This window comes from Sarcophilus harrisii, chromosome 4 (assembly GCF_902635505.1).
Source record: "Sarcophilus harrisii chromosome 4, mSarHar1.11, whole genome shotgun sequence".
Taxonomy (NCBI): Eukaryota; Metazoa; Chordata; class Mammalia; order Dasyuromorphia; family Dasyuridae; genus Sarcophilus; species Sarcophilus harrisii.
The window spans coordinates 438,833,481-438,856,765 of NC_045429.1; the positions used below are offsets into that span (position 1 = coordinate 438,833,481).

A 23,285-nucleotide genomic window follows, 5' to 3' on the forward strand; every position below is an offset into this window, starting at 1 on the left:
TTATTTATTTATTTGTTTGTTTAGAAATAAGATCTTTATCAGAAACTTGAAAATATTTTCCCCGTTACTTGCTTTTCTTCTAATTTTAGCTGCATTGCTTTTGTTTCCACAAAACCATTTTATTTTTATATAATCAAAAGTATTCATTTTACCTCCTAGGAACCTTTATATCTCATGTTTGGTCATGAATTTTTCCTGTCCCCAGATCTGACAAATGATTCTTTTCCATGTTGTACTATAGAATGGAGCCTGTATTTTTATAGAGGAGGGAACTGAAGATGAAGTTCGATTTAATTTAATGAATATTTATTGGGGCAGCTATGATAGTTGGTGCAGTGGATAGAGCATCAGCCCTGGAATCAGGAGGACCTGAATTCAAATCTGGTCTCAAACACTTAATACTTGTCTCATGAAACAAAACCGAAAGCTTTTATTAAATGCTTTTCTGTTCTAGACACCAGTGGAGACAAAAAACATTGCCCATCCTCAAAGAGCATATAATTTAAAGTTTGGGACAATATGCAAACAAATGTATACAAAGCAAAGATACATACAAGATAAATGGGACATAATTAAAAGAAGGAAAGCAAAGGGGGCTTAGGCACATGCCTAAGGTCACAAGGCCACAGCCAGTTTGCTGCTTTTTCTACTAAACTACATACAAGTCATCTCATCCAGTCTAATTTTCTCTTTCTTTCTTTTTCCCTTTCTTTCTCTCTCTCTCTTTCTTTCTCTCTCTCTCTCTTTCTTTTTCTCTCTCTCTCTTTCTTTTTTTCTTTCTTTTTGAGGCAACTAGGGTCAAGTGACTTGATCAGGATCCCACAACTAGGAAGTGTTAAGTGTCTGAGGTCAAATTTGAACTCAGATTCTCCTGATTTCAGGACTGGTGCTCTATCCACTGTGCCCCCTACCCGCCCCAGTCTATTCTTTTTCAAAAGAGGAAACGAGCCTCAGAGAGGGAAAGATGTCTATTTTCCAGAGCACAGCATTCTCTCTGCTTTTGTTTCTCACCTGGGATGCCTTGGCTTGAGAAGTTCCTGGCCCTGAAGCCACTGGAGTCAGGGAAGAAAGAGTGTTGCTTTCAGGTAACTAACTGGATAGAGCACCAGTTCCAAGTTCAAATTCAGCCCCAGACATTTGACAACAGTAGCTGAGTGACTCTGGGCAAATCATTTAACCCCATTTGTTTTAGAAAAACACACCAAAAAAAAAAAAAAAAAAAGTGTTAGTTTTCCTATTAATAAGTGACTGGTCTGGAAGGAGACTGTGTGTGAGGGGTGCTGGGACGGGGGGAGGGGGAGTCTGGTTGAAGTTCGCCCGGGGCTATGTTGCAATAGTACATTCAAAATGAGAGGGGGTTGCTTTAAGAAAGGCACAGCTGTAATCTGAAGCCGGCTGGCTGTTGGACTGGGAGGCTGAGGAAAAAAAAAAAAAGAAGAAGGCGGCTAATGTGCTTGTTCGAAGGGATCCCTCACTGAGTGCAGGCTCGGTCCGAGCAAAGTGGAGAGCGCGGCGGGCAGGATCCCCAGGTGAGGAGCCCCCACCTGCCTTGGGCGGCCCCGGCTCCGGCTGAGGGGCCTGCACAGGCAGGGAGGGAGGGGAGGGCGATGGGGAAAGGGCTGGGGACCGGGCTGCAGGAAGGGGACCCCCGCAGAAGGGGGGGGGGAGAGGCCGGGGCTCGGGCAAGGATGGAAGGGATGCTTTGCGGCCAGGGGGGTCGGGGGCGCGCAGCGGGTACGTGGGGGCAGCAGAAGGCCCCGGGTTTTGCACTTTCCCATCTAGCCATAAAAAGAGGCCTGGGACATTTCCCAGGATGATAGGAGACTCAGGGGGGGAGGAGGTAGGTGGAGGCCGGGGGATGGAGATAATGGGGGGCTAACGGCCCCCCGGGTGCTTTCTGCAGATGCTCTCGTTTGATCTTCTCGGGGTTCCCCTCTCCTTTGGGAGCTGGGCTGGGGAAGGGCTCCCACGTGGAGCAGCTGGGCCCAAAGCCCCTCCTGGGCCCCCTCCCCCGCCTGCTTCTCTTCTTCCTTTTCCAAATCAGCTGGTGCTGATTTCAAAGGCAACTTCCCAGAACTGCAAGCAGCTGTCCGGCTGAACTCCACGGAGAGGGGAGGGTGGGGGGGGGCGCAGCTGGGCCCTGCCCATCCTCAGTCTCCCCTTCCTGCCTCGGTGTGCCAGCCAAACGCTTTCCAGATGTGCTGGAGCACAACCTCCCGGGGGCCGGCGGCCCCTCCAAAGGAGTGCGGCCTCTTGGCTGAACCCGGCTTATCTGATGTGGGATGCTGTGAGCCAAGGGCCCCCGAGCCCGCCGCACCCCTCTGCTCCCAGGGGGAAGCCGCAGTGAAGATTAGACTCGGTGCCAAAGAAAACCTCCTGGCTTCCCAGAAACCCCACCGCCTGGCTCTCCCCCATAGTGCCTGGCTCTCCCCCATAGTGCCTGGCTCTCCCCCATAGTGCCTGGCTCTCCCCCATAGTGCTTAGCTCTCCAGCCAAGGACGGAAGGGAGGATGGCTCCCCTGCCAAAAGCCGAGGCTCCCCGAGGGCAGCAAGGTGGGAGTGCGGCTCCCCTGGGGTGAGGACAGTCTGCTTCCACCCACAGATGGAGGCCGGCCCCTGGGGGAGATGAGAGAAGCTGCCCTGGGGACCCCCTCGGAGGGCGGGAGAGGCCCTTCCCCAGGCTGCCTCTTCCCGACCCACTGTGGCTTGACACGTTCTGATACCTTGAGCCTTAAGTAGGTGACCTTGAGATTGCTGAGCCAGGAGCAGCCTAAGTTCTCAAAGAATTTAATGTCTGGCCAGAGCCTTAACTAGGGTGGGACAACTGGGGCTTTGACCTCAGAAACAGTAACAGAGTGGGGCTGATTGCGCTGTACTCCCGAGCACCTAATTAGCAGTTTCTTTTGGATTAGACCTAGAACATCATAAATATAGGGATTGCTAATGAGGATCCTTCCTCTACAAATGGAGAATGCTGTCTTCTATACACTTAGAGTTTTCTGGGACACAGTCGGCACATGTCAGAAGCAGGACCTGAATCCAGCTCTTCTTGCTGCTTCTACTTTCCTGCTTCTCTGTCTAGAGAGCCTAGACTGCCTCTCTTATTAGAAGTAAATGGTTAAAATGAAAAGCTATGTTAGGTACAGAGAAAAGAGCTCAGCTAGATTCAAATCTGGCTTCGGCCACTTATCGCCTAGGCTTCAGTCAGGGGTTCAAATCTGGCCTCAGAGCTTGCTAGCTGGGCAAGTCACCTAACATTGCCTCAGTTTCCACATCTATAAAATACCAGAAAAGGAAAGGGCAGTCCACTCCTCTGAGGACTTTGGAAATCCTTCCACACCCAACTCGAGGCTTCTGTGATGAGTCTGAGGTGTATGTGCTCCCTTTGGTGGCTGCAGCTCAGACGGGCCCCTCCCTACCCCTCACCCTCACACCCTGGCTGCTTTCCCCTTTTAAAAGTTGACCTGGAAGCCTCTTCTACCCGGCTCTCCCGGTCAAGTTTCCCGATGCTTGCCATCATTAGTCTTTGATTCTGCTTTGGATGGGGTTCGTCCAACAGGGGCTGACCTCTCCCAGGGCCCCTCGCAGAGGAAGAATCTTTCCCTTGCCCAGGCAGGGGCAGGCCCTTCCTCTGTTTCAGCCTCCATATGGTGCTCAGAGGCTTGTGGGTCTGGGGGGAGGAGAAGGAGTGTTTTCTGTACAACAGGACTTAATTAGAAACACATGTGCCGGCTCCTACTTGTCTTCCCAGCTTGCAGGGAGGTTCGTTAAATACCAGCTGCCTCGTCTGGGTTTGGAGGATGTGGCTTCAGGGTGGGCCCCTGACCTTGACTTGGCTGGGCTGGGCCACAGCGGCCCGGTTTCACCAGTGAGCTGGACGGCCCGAGGTCGGCTTCCCCCAAGCCCATCCCCCAGCGCTCCCACTAGCCCGGGTGACGTCCCGGCCATTAGCCTTTGGATGGGATGGCGCCATTTTTTCCCCCACATGTGTGCAGGAGATAACAAGCCCTGGCTCTTGCCAAACTGTGTGACCTTTGTCTGACCATGAGGAGATGTGTCCCAATGAGGGCAGCCTAAGTAATGGCTCTGAGAAGAGCATCCCGCCCCCTCTGCCATAGACACCCCAGCACCTCTATTTCACGGTCCTTGGCAGAGGGGGGGTGTTGTTTGCATAGAATCTCCCCTATAGTCACATATCACCCCCGTCCAAATAGAAATTAGAACCAACTAACTAATTTTTTTTGGCTTTTCTCTCATTGTGTGGAAATGATCTATTTTCCAACCGCTTCATTTTACATATGAGGAAACTGAGACTGAGAAAAGTGGGATGACCTGCCCAAAATCACACGGGCAGTTCACCCAGGCTGGACAGATTTCAAAATGGCGGCCAGTGCGTTTGTTGCCTGAGGACAAGCCTGGCTGTGCACCGAAGGTCCTCAGCCCAGTGAAGTTCCCAGTGAGGCTTGAGGGCCCCTCAAAAACTTTACCCAGTCACAGGGCCAAAAGATGTCCGTTAGAAGGGTTCTCAGCGGGCAAGTATTTCAGCCCTCACCTGAACAGGAATTCCTTCCACCCCCTCGGTCTGACAGCTGGACCCTCCAGCCTTTGGAGACCCTGAGTGAAGGGCTGTTATCAGTGAGCCCCTGTTCTGTTGGCATCAAAGTTCCTGGGTCTGAATCTCAGTTTCCCCCATTTACTTCTTATGTGACCTTAGGCATTTACTTTTGGAGCCCTCAGTTTCCTCCTCTGTAAAAGGAAGCTTTTGGTCTAGCTGACCCCTTCAGTTCCTTCCAGTCCTCGCTTTCACTGACAGATGGATAAATGTCTCAGCCGCGTCCAGCCAGAGAGAGTTCCGCCCTTGGACGCTCCGGGACTGTTTTTCAACATGGGGGAATGATTTAGTCCCTGAACTATTCAGCTCTCTTCCCATCTCAGGCACCAGGTTCCAAGCCTTGTTCCAGGGATGGAGCTGAAGGCAAAAAGCTCTTCTCTTAGTGATGGGGCAGGTTTGGATCCTCTGAGGCTGCCTTTCCCAATACCAAATTAATCGCTTGGGTGCATCTCTGGACCTCAGCCTCTGCTGGCCTGAATTCTCAATTGAGGCCAGCTAGAAAGTCCCATCGGCTCTGGGTGGGGTTCTTCCATGGGTGGAGTGGGCAGCTGGAAGCCAGGGGAATGTTAGCATTTTTTATCTCACACAGAAAAAAGTTGCTCTCCATGGACTCTCACTTGGTCATCCTCCTGCTCCTCTTCCTCTGCCCCGCTCTTTATTTTTTTAATTAAAGCTTTTTATTTTCAAAACATAGGCATGGATAATTTTCAACATTCACCCTTGCAAAACCTGGTGGTCCAAATTTTTTCCCTCTCTTCCCCCACCTCCTCCCCTAGACGGCAAGTAATCTGATATATGTTAAACATGTGCAATTCTTCTAGACATATTTCCACAATTACCATGCTGTGCAAGAAAACTCTCTGCCCCCCTCTTACAGAGGGCAAGAGCCTGTGGGGAAACCTAGAGCTCCAGTGCCCAGCATGTGGTAGAAAAGCCGTGGCTTCTTGGGGAGAATGACCCAATCTTAATGGAAAGAAATTTCGAAATCTCTCTCCTGAGTTCCAGTCCTGTATTACCAAATGCCTATTAGATGTCCTCATTGGGAGATGAAGCAGTATGGTAAAAATGGATAGAGCGCTGGATGTCAGGGAAAGAAACAATGATTTATTAATACCTACTATGTGCCAAGCTCTGTGCTAAGTGCTTTACAAATATTACCTCGTTTGAGCCTCACAACATTTCTGGGAGTAGGTGCTATTATGATCCCCATTTTACAGTTGAAAAAACTGAGGGACTCATACATTAGGTGACTTGCCCAGCATCTCAGGGATAAGCGAGTAAGTCTCTGAGGGCAGATTTGAACTTGAGTGTTCTGGACTTCAGGTCCAACAGTCTGTCCATTATGAGGCCCAGAAGCCTTCACTCTAAGCACTTACCATCTGTTCAACTCTGGGCAAGTCCCTCATCCTCTCTGCAATTTAGTTCCCTCATATACAAATGAAAGAGTTTGAATTTAAGATTTGAAATATTCCAATGATCTAAAATTCATCATATTCAAAATAGAACATATCTTTCCCCCAAACCTTACCCTTCTTCCTAACTTTATTTTTTTTCAGGGGACACCACGATCCTTCCAGTCACCCAAGTTATAAACTCATAGCCATTGTCCAGTCTTTCCTCTCCCTTCACTGCCTACATCCAACCAGTTGTCATGTCTTGTCTATTCTGCTTCTCAAATCCATCCCCCTTTCTCCAGGCATGAGACCACTGCCCTAATTTAGGCCTTTGTTACTCTTGTTTTTACCACCAATCTCTCTGCTCTCCAATCTATTCTCTACATAACTGCCAAAGTTATACACCTAGGCTCTAAATAATGTGAATAATAAATCTCCCGAAATAGTCACAGTATTTGAATTCACACTGCATATTTTCATTAGGCTGGAACCAATTACCATGTTTTAAACAATTTTAACTTCTAATAGTGCAAATTTGAATACACGAGGCCATTTCAGGGGATTAATTATTCACATTAATCAGATCCAAGGTATTTTTAAGAAAGTAATTATACTTTAACATTCATTTTTTAAGAAATGTTGCGTTCTCAACTCTGTCCCTCCCTTTAGTCCTTCCCCCACTCATTGAGAAGGCAAGCAATATGATATCAATTATACATGTGAAGTCAGGCAAAACATATTTCCTTATTAGCCAAATTGCCAAAAAAAAAAAATCAAGAAAAATAAAGGAAGTAAAAAAGGTATGCTTTATCTGAACTCAGAGTTTATCAGTTTGGGATGTAGACAGCATTTTTCTTCATGAGATCTTTGTCATTGTTTTGTATCGTATTATCTTTTTACTTTTCTTTTTTTCTCTATTCAAGACTTTGCTCAAGTGACATCTTCTGAGATGAGTCTCTAATTGCTTTGTCTATTTTATATTTACCTATTTGAATACATATTATTCATACACACACAAGAATATAAATCCCCTGTGTATTGGAAATGTTTTCATTATGTCTTTTTCTTGTCGGCATCATGACATAGTGGATGGTCTCTGTGTCAGAAAGGAGTGAGCCCAGAATCTGCCTGTGATAAATACTGCCATGTTGGAACAATCATTTCTCTCACAGAGACTCAGGCATCTCTCTAAGACTATAAGTGATCAAGTTGGTGCTGAGGTTAAAGGGACTATTATTCCTAGGAATACCTTATAACAATGAAATCACATATTAGTTTCTCCCTCTATTCCCTCAAAACCCCTGATCCTTAATAAATGCTTACTGAATTGAAAGAGGTAATTAATTTTTTCTTTGGTTGTTGACGGGTACTTAAGAAACATCATCAAAGACAAACATTTCCATATACACAGAACGGCAAAAGAAAATTATATGCAAAAGCACGTATTGGTTATGTTTGGAAAAGAAAATAATTTCAAGTAGTAGTTTTAATGCTTTCCTGCTAGTCTGTCTTCTGTATCTCCTGTTCTTGTCCAGGAATTAAAAAAGTACTCTATGAGTTTTTAAAAATGCCACAATGCCCCTATTTTATTTCTTTTCTATCTTTTTTTTTTTGGTCTCCCTATGGATCATTTTTCTTTTCTATGTTCGTCTGCTCACCCCCAATTTTTTTAAACCTCTTATAAAAAGAAAAATAAGCACAATTCAGCAAAACAGATCCATACATTGACTATGTTCCAAAATGTATATCTCAGTTTACCCCTGGAATCCCTGATTTCTCTGTCAAGGGGTTAGTATCATGTTTTATTCTTGGTCTAATTATTGCTAATTATTGCATTGACCTACAACTAGAAAGGATCTAACAGGTCTAGTTCAATTCCCTCATTTTTTTCTCTCATTAAAATTTTTTCCCCCCCCAATTCCCTTATTTTAACAAATAAAGACATTGAAGCCCAGGGAAATTAGTAGACTTGCCTTTGACTTATATAATGTAATTACATATTTTAAGAACTCAAGTTCTTAAATCTTTTCAGATTAAAAAAAGGCATAGTAATTGTATAAGTTGTTTTCCTGGTTCTGCTCATTTCATTCTAAATCAGTTTATGGAAGTCTTCCCGGGTTTCTCTGAATCCATTCCTTTTGTTATTTCTTATGGCCCAATAATTTTTCCATGACATCCCTCTACCATAGTTGGTTGGGCTGGTCCTCAGTCTAGGGGCATCCTACTTCTTTTCACTTTCAGTTCTTTGCTACAACACTAACTAGTTTTGTGCATGTGAATGGCTCCTTTCCCTCTTTCTTTGATCTCTTTGGAGGTATTTGATACTATCAGATTTACAGCAATCCACCCTATTAAACCTTCCCCTGGTGTCTTTGACCCTTGAGGTCTCATGGTTACTTCCTGGAGCTGGATGGTGCTAAATAGCCTGAGGAAGGTTCCAAGGGGGCAGCGGGAGTGGAGAGGAGCTTTTATAAATCCTGGTAGCAAACACAGGTTTAGAATAAAAGCATTTCATGGAAGAATATATCTCTAGGGTTAGAGGTCCTGGATTCAAGTCTGCTTCTGATATTAGCAGTGTGATCTTGGGGAAGTCTCTACTTTCTCACTTATAGAATGAAAATGTACTCATCCAGGGGTCCTCAAATGTGGGGTGGCTGAGGGGCGTCTCAAAGACCCTTTGGTTTGGTGGTGGGATTGGGAGGGGCACGGGAGGAAAAGAAGTTCTTTTTTTTTTTTTTTAGGAAAAGAAGTTTTAAGAGATTGGTAAATATTGGTAGATATAGCTCACGGAAAGCTCACTGGGGGTCCTCAATAATATTTAAGTGTATGAAGGAGTCCTCTGAGAACTATGACCTACTAGGGGTCCTCAAACTTTTTAACTAGGGGGCCAGTTCACTGTCCCTCAGACTGTTGGAGGGCCGGACTAGAGTAAAAACAAACACTTTGTTTTGTGGGCCTTTAAATAAAGAAACTTCATAGCCCTGGGGGAGGGGGATAAACGTCCTCAGCTGCTGCATCTGGTCCACAGGCCGTAGTGTGAGGACCCCTGATCCTAGACACTCTTTAAGCTCTCTGTTAGTTTCCAATTTTACCTGGGTCTGAACCTTGACTGTGCTACTTCTGATGTGTGACCTTAGGTAAATAATTGCCCATCTTTGAGTCTCATTTTCCTTCGGTATAAAAAGTGCAGGGTTGTACTGGATAATCTAAATTCTCATTCTTATCAATTCCCTCTCAAAACCGGTTTCTTGATTACCAAGCAGAAAGTCTCGGAGATGACTCTGTCGCGTCTGTGAACCTGTAGGAGCCAAATAGAGGACGAAAGTAACAGAATACTCTGGGAGCCGGCACATCGTGGTGTGCGATCGTTGTTCAGACGATTTTGTGACCACATTTCTTGGCAAAGACATTGGAGTGATTTGCCATTTCCTTTCCCAGCTCATGTTACAGAAGGAGAAACTGAGGCCAGTAGGGCTAGGTGACTTGTCTGAGGGTAGATTTGAACTCCCTGACTCCAAGATTGTTGCTCTATGCACCTCGCCTCTGAAAAATAATAAGAATGTATACAGTAAGAACTTAACAAATGTTTCTTGAGCCACTGACTTAGCCAGTCATTCCCAAGTTGTAGGGGCAGCCTGGGGCTGACTCTGCCTCAGTTTCCACACTCTGCCTGGGGCAGCCCAAGAACCAACTGGAGCTTCTCCATCTTTCCTTTCCCCCACAGGCTCCATGATGAAGACCCTTGTGACGTTCCTGTGGGCCGTAGCCTTCGTGAGCTATAGCAGCTCCCAGAACACAGCAGGGACTGAGGTGAGTGAAGAACGGGGTATGTGTGGGTTTGGAGGCAGGCGACCTCCAGGAGGAGGGTGAACGAATCTCAGAAGTCCCAGACCCTGGAAAAGTCCCTGGGACACTGGGAGGCCCTGAAAGAGTCCTGGATCTTACTGGGTGATTGTGGGCAACTCCTTGCATTTCTCCATCTGCAAAATGGGAATAATAACGCTGGGGCTTCCACCCCCCTCCCCCCGTATTTCATACACTGTAAAGTCTCTCCTCCTTCCTTCCTCCTCTGTCTTTGTTTTTCTACGAAAGGACATTGGAAGGGAAAGCTCCTGAGCGCGCCAGGGCCGTCCTGCCCATTATGTGACCTGAACTAACCCTGGGCTACAGCAGGAGAAGCTGCTGTTCCTTTGCGAGGCTTTAGCTGCACTTTTCTCTTCTGAACGTCACTCTCACTTCCTGATGCATTCCTCCTTTCCCATAGAAAGTTCCTTGTAACAAATAAGCACAAACAACCTCCCCCTCCCTCCTTCCCCCCTTCTGCCCCGCACCTCCATTAGCCGGGAGCTTTGGGTGGAAGGATGGCTGGATTTGGAAAGGGGCTTGGAGCGGAATCCTGACCCGGGGCCAGCCTCTCCCCACTTGGCCTCAGTTTTTTCCTTTGTAAAATGGGGATGCGGACTACCTGGTGTCTGGAGGCCCCGGCTCCTGGAGGGCAGGGACTTTCTCCTGGGATCTGAATCCTAAGCACCCGCCTCCGCCTCAGCTCCCAGCAATCCCTTCCTCCCCTGGTTCCTACAAGGTAAACTTTTGCTAACTCCCGGGTAAACAGCTAAGTATCCTTTATTCCGTGTGACCTTGCAGGAAGCACCCTGACCCACATCCATAAAATTACACAATTCTTTAGAAACTGCACTTTCTCCTGAAGCACTCACCCTTTTTTTTTTTTTTTTTTAAAGTACCAATTATTTTCCATATTGTTCTAAGGTTCTATGTCATGGAATATAATCATTTAAATGAATTCTCTTCTCTCTCTCTATCTCTGTCTCTCTCTCCCTCTCCCTCCCTCCCTCCATTCTTTTCTTTCTTTCTTTTTCTCTTCATTCTTTCTTCTTTTCTTCTCCCTCCCTTTCTCCCTCCTTCCCTTTTTTCTTCTCTCTCTCTCTCTCTCTCTCTTTCTCTGTCTTCCTGTCCCATATTTTTCTCGTCCTCTCTCGCACTGTTTGTCTCTTTTCCTTCCCTTCCCTCCTTTCCCCCCTCCTCTCTCTTGCCTTTGCTTCCTTTTTCACCTCTCATTCGCACACAGGACTCCACTCTCCCTTCCCAAACGTGGATATTTTGTGGATCTCCTCTCTATCTCACCTCTTGACTCTCAGGCTGGCTCTGAAGCTTACTTCCCTCCCCCCCCCCCCAGCTGCTGCACTCTGGCTCCCTAACCGCTTTGTAGCCAATCACCTGCTATTTATTTTCTGCCCACCATGTATGCTTATGTAGCCCCTCCAGTCTCTCCCTGGATCCCGGCACTCTGGGCCTTGCCTGAGCAAGCTCTAGCTGGAGTGTCTGCCTGGCTGGTTCCTTAAGTGTCCCTTGACTACTAGGTTTCATAAAGGGCAGGGTCGGTGCCACCTCCTCAGGGCCTCCCATGCGCCTGGCACACAGCTGGCACGGGATGCATTCTGGTTGGTGGATTAGTGGCTCACCCGCCTGCTTCTGGGTGGCTCTCCATCCATCCATCCATCCATCCCTCCACGAGGTCATGGGCACTGGAGGAATTTTTTTTAACCTCGGGCCAGAATGACGACAATTAAAGGCGAAACCCTCCGGCCAACGACAGACACCCCCCTGCCCAGAGCGCCTTTGTCTCACCTGCCTCCCCAAGCCGAGGAGAAATGGCTTCCCGGGGCTTGGGGATCTCTGGGCCCTTCCTCATTTAAACCAGAGTTCTCGTGCTTTTCCCAGGAACCCCTGCCAGGGCCTGACGCCACGGGGGCCACGGTGGTAGAGGAGGAGGACCCCTTCTTCAAAGTCCCCGTGAATAAGTTGGCGGCGGCGGTCTCCAACTTCGGCTACGACCTCTACCGCCAGAAGTCCAGCGAGAGCCCCACGACCAACGTGCTTCTGTCTCCACTGAGCGTGGCCACGGCCCTGTCCGCGCTCTCCCTGGGTGAGATTTCGGGGAACCCGGACAGAGCACAGCGTTCCTCACCCGGACTTCAGGAACTTGTTTTGTTCCTTTTATCTAGATGTTCTCTGAGCTCCCCTCCATTTGGGTTCTAGCTCTCTGCTAGTTCTCACCCGGGTGATTAGAACTTGGTCAGACAGTAGCTGAAGGGTCACTTTCTCACGGTAGGGAAAAGGAAGGCGTCTGGCCCAAGAGCTGGATTGTGTGTGTCCATGTGGGAGGGCTGTGCTAACACAAGGATCTCACTAAGTAAAGGCTAGTATCAGCTTCCATCTGCTGACGAGGGACATCTTGGGACACTGTTTGCCCAGGTAACCTGTCCCTCTTCTCTTCCTTCCCTTTACTTGTGTCCTCACATCCAGGGTCAATGGCTATTTATTTTCTTATTGAAAGTCTCTAGTGATGGGTACCCCACAGCTTTCTTAAGTCACCTATGCTTTTCTTTCTCTCTCTCTCTCTCTTTCTTTCTCTCTCTCTTCGTTCCTTCCTTCCTTTCTTCCTTCCTTCCTTCCTTCCTTTTCCTTCCTTCCTTCCTTCTTTCTTTTCTTTTCTTTCTTTCTTTCTCTCTTTTTTCTTTCTTTCTTTCTCTCTCTTTCTCTCTCTCTCCTTCCTTCCTTCCTTCCTTTCTTCTTTCTTTTCCTTCCTTCTTTCTTTTCTTTCTTTCTTTCTTTCTTTCTTTCTTTCTTTCTTTCTTTCTTTCTTTCTTTCTTTCTTTCTTTTTCCTTCTTCCTTCCCCTTCTTCCCCTTCCTTCCCTTCCTTTTCCTTCCTTTTCCTTCCTTCCTTCCTTTCCCTTTCCCTCCCTTTCCCTTTTCCTTTTCTTTCTTTCTTTTTTCCTTCCTTCCTTCTCCTTCCTTCCTTCCTTTTCCTTTTCCTTCCTTCCCTTTTCCTTTTTCTTTTTTCTTTCTTTCTTTCTTTCTTTCTTTCTTTCTTTCTTTCTTTCTTTTCTTTTCCCCCTTCCTTCCCTTTTCCTTCCCTTCCCTTCCTTCCTTCCTTCCTTCACCCTTCCTTCCTTCCTTCCTTCCTTCCTTCCCCTTTCTTTCTTCTTTCTTTCTTTCTTTCTTTCTTTCTTTCTTTCTTTCTTTCTTTCTTTCTTTCTTTCTTTCTCTCTCTCTCTCTTTCTTTCTTTTTCTTTCTTTCTCTCTTCTTTTCTTTCTTTTCTTTCTTTCTTTCTTGGGTCACATAACTAGGAAGTGTTAAATGTCTGAGGTCAGATTTGAACTCAGTTTGTGCTCTATCCACTGCACCTAGCTGCCCTGAAAAAAAATTGTTTTAAGTCTTCCTTATATTCAACTAGTATGATACAGATCCATTTTGGTCCTTTAGACCAAAGCTTCTTAAACTGTAGTTCATGATCCCTTAAACTGTGGTTCATATAGGGGTCACTTAACTGAATGTTGGGGTCACAAAATTATGATTTATTATTCTATTATCAATAAGTGATTCGTATACCTGTTTTATATATCTAAATTTTATATAAAATTTCTTGGGCAAAAAGGGCAATAATAAAAGAGAATAGATGAGTACTATCCTAGCCAAGTGGCACAAATAGAGTGTGCAGGTCTGGAGTCAGAGAGACTCATCTTCCTGAGTTCAAATCTGGCTTCAGACCCTTACTAGCTATATGCCTCTGGATAAGTCACTTAATCCTGTTTGCCTCAGTTTACTAATCTGTAAAATCATCCAGAGAAGGAAATAACAAACCATTCCAGTATCTTTGAAGAAAACCCCAACAAATGAACAAGAACCCAACAGCCCAAACCCTTCTCTTCCTCTCAGTTCACCGAGTGAATTTCATATCATTCAATAAAATAGAAAGAATGGGTTTGGAGTCAGTTGCCCTGGGTCCAAATCTTAGCAAGGTTGCTTACAACTCAGGTTAAACTGGCAGTCACTGAAGTTCCCTGGACTGCAGGTTTCTCCTCTGTGCAGGGAGGGGCTTTGAGGGATGATGTGCCGGAAGACATCCCTTCCTGATCTGAGGTTCTGCTTCCATGATCTGTGGTCCTCATTTGGCAGGTGCTGGCCAGAGAACCGAGTCCACCATTCACCGGGCCCTCTATTACGACCTGATTACCAACCCAGACATTCACGGCACCTACAAGGAGCTCCTGGCCTCCGTCACCGCTTCTCAGAAGAACCTAAAGAGCGCCTCTCGGATCGTCTTAGAAAAAAGTAAGTCTTTGGTCTCAGAGGCAGCAGGAGGGTACTCATTGGCCCTATATTGGTATAGCGCGTGTCCTCCCGTGTCGGGCCTGGCGCTCTGTTCTTACTGGTCATTAAAGAGGGGCTACGAGCGTGGCTTCTGCTGCTACCGAGGCCACATGGGCAGCCAGGATCACAACCAGGATGGCTCAGCATGTTAGGCTGAGGATGGTACCAGGCAAAGCTGGGAACTGGGAGGGGGGCAGAATAGCAAGAAGTGGAATGGGTCTCTCTGAAGGAAATCCATTTAAAAAAATTCTTAGAAATCAATTCAGGGGCAGGTAGGTGGTGTAGTGGATAGAGCACCAGCCCTGCAGTCAGGAGGATCTGAGTTCAAATCTGACCTCAGACACTTAATATATCCTAGCTGTGTGACCCTGGGCAAGTCACTTAACCCCAATTGCCTTGGGGAAAAAAATAAATAAAAAGAAATCAATTGATGACAAGCATTTATCTATCTTAATTAGTTTTTATTGTTGTATTTTTAAAATATATTACTATGGTTTTCTCCTTTGCTTTGATATAATTCTACAGAATATATAGAATACAATATATTCTATATAATAAATAATACTCTTTTAAGAGAAAAAAGGAGAATATTTAATTGTAGCCTTCTCTAGGGCAGGGTGGGGAGGGAGTAAGAAAAAAAGTGCATAGCCCAGAACAAAAATAAACTTAGAAGGAAGCACAGAAAAGCAGGATAACTTTGAAAATAACGTGTTTTTTGTTTTTTTAAAGTAAACAGTCTGGAATGGAATTTTGTGATTTTATATGGAGTCTTCTCTTTCTGTTATCATACTTGGAAATATTCTTTTTTTGGTCTGTTTTGGATTTAAGTTCAAAATGAACTTAATTCAAATTCAACTGAGTCCAAATGATTTTCATTCAAATTCAAATTCAAAATGTACTAAGTAAAAAATTTAAAAAAAGAAAAAAGAAGAGGAAAAATCAGCATAACTGGTTCATGCTTCAAAAAAGTCTGAAAATATTGTAATCTATTATTTGTATGGATGTTCTAGTTCAGCAAAGTGGTGAGGTGGAGGGGTCTTCTCATATTTTTCTTTCAAGTCAAGCTCCGTCTTTATAATTTTCAGTAAACACTTATTAAGTGCTTACTATGTACCAGGCACCATAGGTATGCTTTGCGTGCTGATAAAAAGGGCCAAGGATGATCAGTCCATGATAACCTACAGCCTGGGCCTGTTTCATGTTGCAAAGGCAAAGAACTAGATTTTTTTTTCCTACACTGACTATCTCCTTGCTCCCCAGAGCTGCGAATAAAATCTGGGTTTGTCCCACCTCTGGAAAAGTCTTATGGGATTAGGCCCAGGATCCTGACAGGCAACCCCCGGATCGATCTCCAGGAGATGAACAACTGGCTTCAAGCTCAGACGAAAGGGAAAATCTCCAGGTCTTCCAGAGAATTGCCCAAAGATATCAGTGTCCTGCTCTTCTCCGCGGCTCACTTCAAAGGTGAGAGAACTCAGAAATGCTTGCAGTCAGCAAGGGGTGGGTCTGGGGCTTAGGGGACCCCATTGATGGGCCTTCATTTTATTTACAGTTGAGGAAACTGAGGGCAGAGCAGCCCAGGGTCTTGCCCAGTGTAGAAGAATGGACTTAATCAGGGGGAAGTGTTATTATGTAAGGTTGTAAGGGAGAGAGTCCAACATGCAGAGGAGGGTCAAAGAGATGCTTCTTCCCAAGCTGGACAAGAGTTAACAGCCTGGGATTCTTTGAAGGTTAAAAAATGGCTAAAGGGGAAGATAGATGGCACAGTAGATAGAGTACCAGCCTTGGAATCAGAAGGACCCGAGTTCAAATTTGATTCCAGTCACCTAATACATACTTGTTGTGTGACATTGGGCAAGTCACTTAATTCCAATTGCCTCATCCACCCCCCCCCAAAAAAAAAATTTAAAAATGAATAAAATGGAGATCTTAACATAAGTTAATAAAGTCAATGAAATTTAGGAAATTCATGGGAGTATTCAGTGGGTACAGTACCAGGCCTGAAATCAGGAGAACCTGGGTTCAAAAATGGGCTCAGACATTTACTAGTTGTATGATTTGGGGAAAGTCATTTAACCCTGTTTGCTTCAATTTCTTCAACAAGTAAAATGAACTAGAGAAGGAAAACACAAATTATTCCAGTACCTTTGCCAAGAAAGATCCCAAATGGGGTCACGGGGGAGACAGATGCGACAAAAAAAATGACTCACAACAAAAAATTCAAAATGGAATCTCTGGGGCATAATATCTATTGGAAAGTTTATGAAGGTTTAAAAAAAAAGGGAAAAATACAAATGACTATGTAGCAAAGTAAACAATTCTATTTGTTCTCCCTAGAGACCAAAAGCTTTCCCTTGGGAAGGGTTTTTGCTACAGTCATTCAGGAAAGTAATAGCTAATTTATACATAACCTTTTTGCAGTAAAGGAGTACAACAGCAAAAAAGCAGGCTTAGAATCAGGGGTGTGTTGGAGCCAGGTGGAAGAGGCCCAAGAGCTGATTGTTAAAATTTAAGTGGGATCACTTACATTTCACAAATCAGCAAACAATACAACCAGGACTTGGTTTATTGTTTTGTTGATTGTTTAGACTTAAGAAAGTGATAGGAAAAAAAGGTAAATGATGCAGATTAAAATGAAAAGTGTGTTGTGAGTACATCCCCTCTCCCCCTAAAAAGCTGGTTGTTAAACATTTACCAGCGTACTACTGCCTAGACTCCTGATTCCACATTAGAGTTGGAGAGTCATCAGCAAAGTTAGAATTCAAACCCATCCACTGCCTCTCCTTGGTACATGGCCTAACTCTGCTACTTGATAGCTGTAAGACCTTGGGAAAGGCACCTCATTTCCTCATCTACAAAATGGGAGTAATATCTGCATGACTTATCCCAGTAGGACACAGAAGGTAGAGCTGAGCCAAGTCCAAGAAGCTTAACTTGTGGGAGAGAGAGAACTTGCCTGTGTGAACAAGGAAGAAACTCTTTATTCACTCCCAAAGCATTTATCAAGTGTCTGTTATGGTTCAGGCCCTGTAGTAGATGCTAAAGTATCAGGAACAACAACAAAATGAAACAGTTCCTTCCCTCAAGGAACTTAGATTCTATTGGGAGAAATATATAGTTATAAGTATGTCAAATATATCCAAAGCAGAGTGAGAAATGGGAGGCACTGGCAACTGGAGGAGTTAGGTAATCTCTCTCTCTCTCTCTCTCTCTCTCTCTCTCTCTCTCTCTCTCTCTCTCTCTCAAGCTTTTTATTTTCAAAACAAAAGCATAGATAGTTTTCAATATTTGCCCCTGCAAAACCTTGTGTTCCCATTTTTTTCCTCCCTCCCTTTCCCCCACCTTCTCTTCTAGATGGCAAGTAATCCAATATATATTTAACATGTGCAATTCTCCTCTGCATAGGAAATATCTCTTGAGGAGGTGATATGACCAGAAATTTGAAAGAATCTGAGGATTCTGAGAGATGGAAGTGAGCTAAGAAGACTTGTCAGGCATGGGGCACAGCCTGGGCATAGGCATGGAAGGGGGAGATAGAATGTTATGTGAATTTGTGAAGGGGGCTCAGAAAGGGGAAATGGATGGGGGAAAAAAAGCATTAAGGGCCTACTATGTAAAAATGTAAAGCCCACGGGTGATATGAAGAAGAAAACAGAGCAGCTTGCTTTAGAGAAAATCCCTTTTCTCTTCTGGTACCAGAAAAGTTTTTTGTTTTGTCTGTTGTTTGTTTTTTAACTGGCCTGTGATTTCAGGTCCTGGTGAAGTTTCCCACTACCAACACAGTTCTTGGCAATTTATATTTATCTATCTACCTACCTACCTATCTGGTGTCTGTCTATTTTTATTTTGGAGGAATCAGGGATTAAGTGACTTGTCCAGGACCACACAACTAGTAAGTGCCTGAGGCTGAATTTGAACTCAGTTCCTGCTAATTCCAGGGCTGTGCCCATTCTACTGCACCACCTCCCTGCCCTTCTGCATTTTACAGTCTGATAGAATTGTCCAAAGCCCCAAGTGGTTAGGTGACTCACCCAATATGGTCCAGCTAAGATTTGAACTTCCTAACTCTTCCACATGTACTCCTTTGTGCATTTCCTCCCCTCTTGTTAGTCCAGCTCTTTATCAACTATGCTGGGTTTTGTTTTGTTTTTTTAATTTTCAAAACATATAGTTTTCAACACTCACCCTTGCAAAACCCTGTGTTTCAGTTTTTTCCCTCTCCCTTCCTCTGTATCCCCTTCCCCTAAATGACAAGTAGCCCAGCAATTCTTTTATCCATATTTCCACAATTATCCTGCTGCACAAGAAAAATCAGATCAAAAAAAGAAAAAAAAAATGAGAAAGGAAACAAAAAGCAAGCGAACAACAACAAAAAAAAGTAAAAACGCTAATGCTATGCGGTGAGCCACACTCAGTCCCCATAATCCTCTCTGGGTATAAAAGGCTCTCTCCATCCCAAGTCCATTGGAACTGAATATCTCCTTGTTAAGAAGAACCACGTCCAGCAGAATTGATCATCATATAATCTGGCTGTTTATGCTAAAGTCTTTTTATCTAAAGCTTTTTTTGAGTATTTATTTTTTTATTAAAGCCTTTTGTTTTCACAAGGCACACACAGGTAATTTTCAGCATTCACCCTTGCACAACCCTTGGGTTCCAGTTTTTTCCTCCCTCCCTTCCCTCCCCCAGACGATAAGTAATCCAATACAGGTGAAACCTGTTACTATAAGCTTTAAGGCTGCCCAGGGGCAGACCGCCTTCTGGCCTCTCGTGCCCGTGCTGGCGGGCACAGGGGCGCCTCCCTCTGAGCCCTGGGCAGAAGCTGGCCCGGGAGCTGAAGACCCGGCTTGCAGCTTTTTCTGAGGGCCAGGGTCAAGGAGCCAGGGGCAGCCCGCGCCGGCCCAGGATGCCGCGGGGCTGGCAAGGATGGGCACAGGGAGCCTGGGAAAGCAGCTGGAGGGCGCCCTTGCTTCAGGCACCGACTTCCAGGCAGGAATATTCGTTCCAGAGGCACCGTGGGGAGCCGGAGTGGGAGAAGCGGGGGGGAGGGGGGGGGGATTAGCATTTCAAAGCTGCGTGGAACTGGGGCTGAGGTTCCCTACCCAGCGTTCCCTGGCTGGTTATTAGACTGAGGGCAGACCTTCCCTCCTGCTTCTTTCTCTGAGTCCCCGCTCTCAATCCTAATGCCTTTCCTCCATTAGTTCCTCCCGCTAATTCCGTGTGTATCATGCTTGTCCTGAGTTGTTCGTCCGATGTCTCCCCCATCCAACCCTCGGCCTCGGGGCAGAAATTGTCTGTTGCCCTTCTTGGTATCCCCAGCATTTGATGTAGTGCCTGGCGCACAGTAGGTGCTTGACAAATACGGACTGACTGGCTTCCCCTCTCTGTCCTTTGCTCCCTTTCTCTGTAACAGCAAGAGCAAGAACAGCCCGTTTAAGCCAAAAGAAGCATGTGTTCCCTGGGCAATGAGGTGGCACAGTGGGTGGAGTGCCAGGCCCGGAGTCAGAAGTTCAAATCCAGCCTCAGATACTTTTGGGGTGACCCTGGGCAAGTCCCTCCACCCTGCTTGCCTCGGTTTCCTTATTTGTAAAGTGAGTTAGAGGAGAAGATGGCAAGCTGCTCCAGGTGGAATCTCTGCCAAGAAAACCCCCAATGGGCTCCTGAAGAAATGAATAACCACAAAAAATGGGGTTCCAGGCAGTGTGCTAAGGAGAGGGGTTTCAAGGAAGCAAAAGACAGCCCCTGTCCCCGAGACACTCCCGTGGGACAGAGAGACACTGGCCCTCGGCTGTGGGCAAATGGGGCACACACAGGCCACACTTGGGGCAATCTGAGAGGGAAGGCCCTAAACCGGAGGAGTTTTGGCTTGTTCCGACCTGTGATTTTATTCATGCAGGCAGCTGGAGGTGCAGGGCCTGGGACTGCTCAGGAAAACCCGAATTCAAATCTGACTGCAGACCCTAGCTGAGTGATAGGCTCTGGATGAGCCACTTTTCATTTTCTCCATTATTGGGGATAGTGAAGACAACATATGTAAAGTGCTGGATTACTAACTCACATAAGAAACCCCTCCCCAACGCAGATCCGTGGCTTCTGTGCCATTTCTAGTCTTGGAGAGCAGCCCCCTTGAGAGGTTAAATGACATGGCCAGGGCCAGTTCTAGTGGTCTCTGATAAAGAGCCATCTGCACCCAGAGAGAGGACCATGGGAACTGAGTGTGGATCACGACATAGCATTCTCACTCTTTTTGTGGTCGTTTGCTTGCTTTTTGTTTCTTTCTCATTTTCTTTCCTTTGATCTGATTTTTCTCGTGCAGCCGATATGTGTGGAAATACGTATAGAAGAATTGCACATGTATAACATATATTGGATTAGTTGTTGTCTAGAAGGGGTAGGGAGAAGGGAAAGAAAAAAAATTAGAACACAAGGTTTTGCAAGGGTCAATGTTGAAAACTGCATATGTTTGATATGCACAATACCACATATTTATAATAAACAATTTATAATAATATTATTATAATAAAAATAAATAACTGGTTAGGATTACCCAGTCAGATATATTGGAGACAAGTGATCTCTAATCTCAAATTTTGTTATAGTAAATGATTGTGTTTACAGGAATTTTATAAAAGGTGTTTTGCCCTCCCCCTGCCCCCTCCCCCCCCCATTTGTCTTCCTCCCTTTCATTACACTAATCCCTTCTGGTGGTCTGACCCATGACTTCCGACTTCCAACCCCGGACTGCTTTTGCCTGTGTGATCTCTGGCAGTGACTTACTTAAGCTCTAGGGGTTCTAAAGCTGCAGGCAGAACAGGAGCTGGTCCACAGGGGCTGGAAGATTTCTCCAAACCTCCCTCCTGCAATGAAGTCACTGGTCTGGCTTTAAAAACAAACTAACAACTAAAAACGAAAGCAGCTCATACTCGTGCATGATTTCTAGATTTACAAAGTGTCCCAATTACATGACCTCACTTGATCTTCAGAACCACCCTATGGGGTCGGGACCGTTATCACCCCCCCCTTTCACAGGCAAGCACAGAGGGCCTGAGGTCAGACCTATACCCTTCATCCTTCTGGCTCACCCCACTGTGGTGATGGGAGGGTCTTGAAGACCCTTTCTAGATCTGAAACCCCATTATTTGAAATGATGGTGTCTGCAGACAAGCTTTATAAAAGAGTTTCGTGTCCCTCCCTCCCACAAAAGAGAAACCAAAGTCTGTCCGGGCAGTTTCCATTCTCCCAGATTGCTACAAAACTGTATTTCTGTAGAGGAAGGCAATGTGGGACAAGCACTAAGCTGGGCAGCAGGCCCTTGGGAGCACAGCCTGTTCTGATGTTTCCTGCTTGGGTGACTAGGAGTGAGTCACTTCATCTCCTCTGTTGCCGTTTCCTTATCTCAAAAATGAAGGGAGTGGACTAGATGATCTCTCTGGTTTGGTTTTCATCAGCGTAAAAACGTCAAATTAGCCTTTTCTAAAGCTGCTTAAAAAAGAACGATGTCCTGCACACTCGCCTTGGATCTTAATTTCTAGTTTACATGGGATAGTGGGATTCTGGGTACTGTCCTAGGCTCATTGATCGCATGGGGCCCCCAAATGGGCCGGTCCCCCCAATCCTCCCGGTTTCCTTAAGGCTTAGGATGAGCCCGCGGGTCCATCCGCTTCCCGTCCCGCTGTCCCCGCTCTGCTGATGTCTCCTGTTTGCCGTCTCCTTCCAGGGCAGTGGGTGACAAAGTTTGACTCCAGAAAGACTTCCCTTCAGGACTTCCACCTGGATGAGGACAGGACCATCAGGGTGCCCATGATGTCAGACCCCAAAGCCATCCTTCGCTACGGCCTGGACTCTGACCTCAACTGCAAGGTCTGATGGTAGTGGGGACGGGGCGGGGGCTCCAGATCCAGCGCGCCTCGCTGAAGGAGGCGGCTCCTCCTGCTGATGCCGAGGGGACCTGGGGACTCGCCAACCTGGTTATGGGGGGGGGGCGATGAGGAAGGGCGAGCCCCACTCGCCAGCTCCAGGTGAGACGGCTGGACGGTGGGTTACCCTTGGAACGCTTCCTTCTTCTGCCTCCTCAGATAGCCCAGTTGCCCTTGACTGGGAGCATGTCCATGATTTTCTTCCTGCCCGTGAAAGTGACCCAGAACTTGACCCTGATCGAGGAGAGTCTCACTTCCGAGTTCATCCACGACATCGACCGGGAGCTGAAGACCATCCAGGCCGTGCTGACCGTGCCCAAGATCAAGCTGACCTACGATGGCGAAGTCACCGAGACCGTGAAGCAGCTGAGTGAGTGGGGGAGCAGCGGCTGCCGCGGGCTCACGGGCAAGGGGGCGCGGCGCGGGCTGGGGGCGGAGGGGCCTCCACGCAGCAGGGCCCGAGGCCCTCGCGGGCTGGGGGACTCGCTCAGGTCCGTACGGGGCAGGAAGGGACAAAGACGAACCCATGTCCTCCACAGCAAGCAGGGCGGTCTGGCTAGAAAGCAGAACATCTATCGTCTCTCTGTCCACTTCTCTGATCGTATTTCTATGAGCACATATCTGTATGCGTGTTTGTGCGCATGTGCACGTGTGTGTGAGCACGTGTGAATACGAGGGTATCTGTGTAGGTGTGTGTGTAGCCAGAGCCCCCAGGGAAAGAGTTTAATTGTTGAGGGGAGTCTGTAGTTGATCCTACAAACACTGAGCATCTCCAGGGCACTTTAGGTTTTACAAAAATCTCCCGGCCTCTCCTCTCTCCCGGCCTCTCTCCCCTCTCACGGCCTCTCTCCTCTCTCCAGAGCTCCAGTCTCTGTTTGACTCCCCGGACCTGAGCAAGATCACGGGCAAAGCCATCAAGCTCACGCAGGTGGAGCACCGCGCGGCCTTCGAGTGGAACGAGGACGGGGCGGGGGAGGCGCCCAGGCCCAGCGCGCAGCCCGGCCGCCTGGCCTTCTCCCTGGACTACCACCTGGACAAGCCTTTCATCTTCGTTCTCCGGGACACGGACACGGGGGCCCTTCTCTTCCTCGGCAAAGTGCTGGACCCCAGGGGCCCCTGAGCGCCCCGGGCGGAGACGGCCCCGCTGGCCGCCCCCTCGCTCCGTAATAAAGGTGGTCCCATGAGCCTC

General features: G+C 46.7%; 1 protein-coding gene across 1 annotated transcript; it reads left to right on the forward strand.

The window, feature by feature from the left end:
* Nucleotides 1-1,383: 1,383 nt before the first annotated feature.
* Nucleotides 1,384-23,285, forward strand: SERPINF1 (serpin family F member 1). The gene is made up of 8 exons (XM_003770118.4): nucleotides 1,384-1,529; nucleotides 9,731-9,816; nucleotides 11,746-11,950; nucleotides 13,986-14,141; nucleotides 15,441-15,644; nucleotides 21,898-22,040; nucleotides 22,256-22,466; nucleotides 22,957-23,285. Exons 2-8 carry the CDS (start codon nucleotides 9,736-9,738, stop codon nucleotides 23,214-23,216), a joined length of 1,260 nt encoding a protein of 419 aa, XP_003770166.2. The 5' UTR covers nucleotides 1,384-1,529; nucleotides 9,731-9,735; the 3' UTR covers nucleotides 23,217-23,285.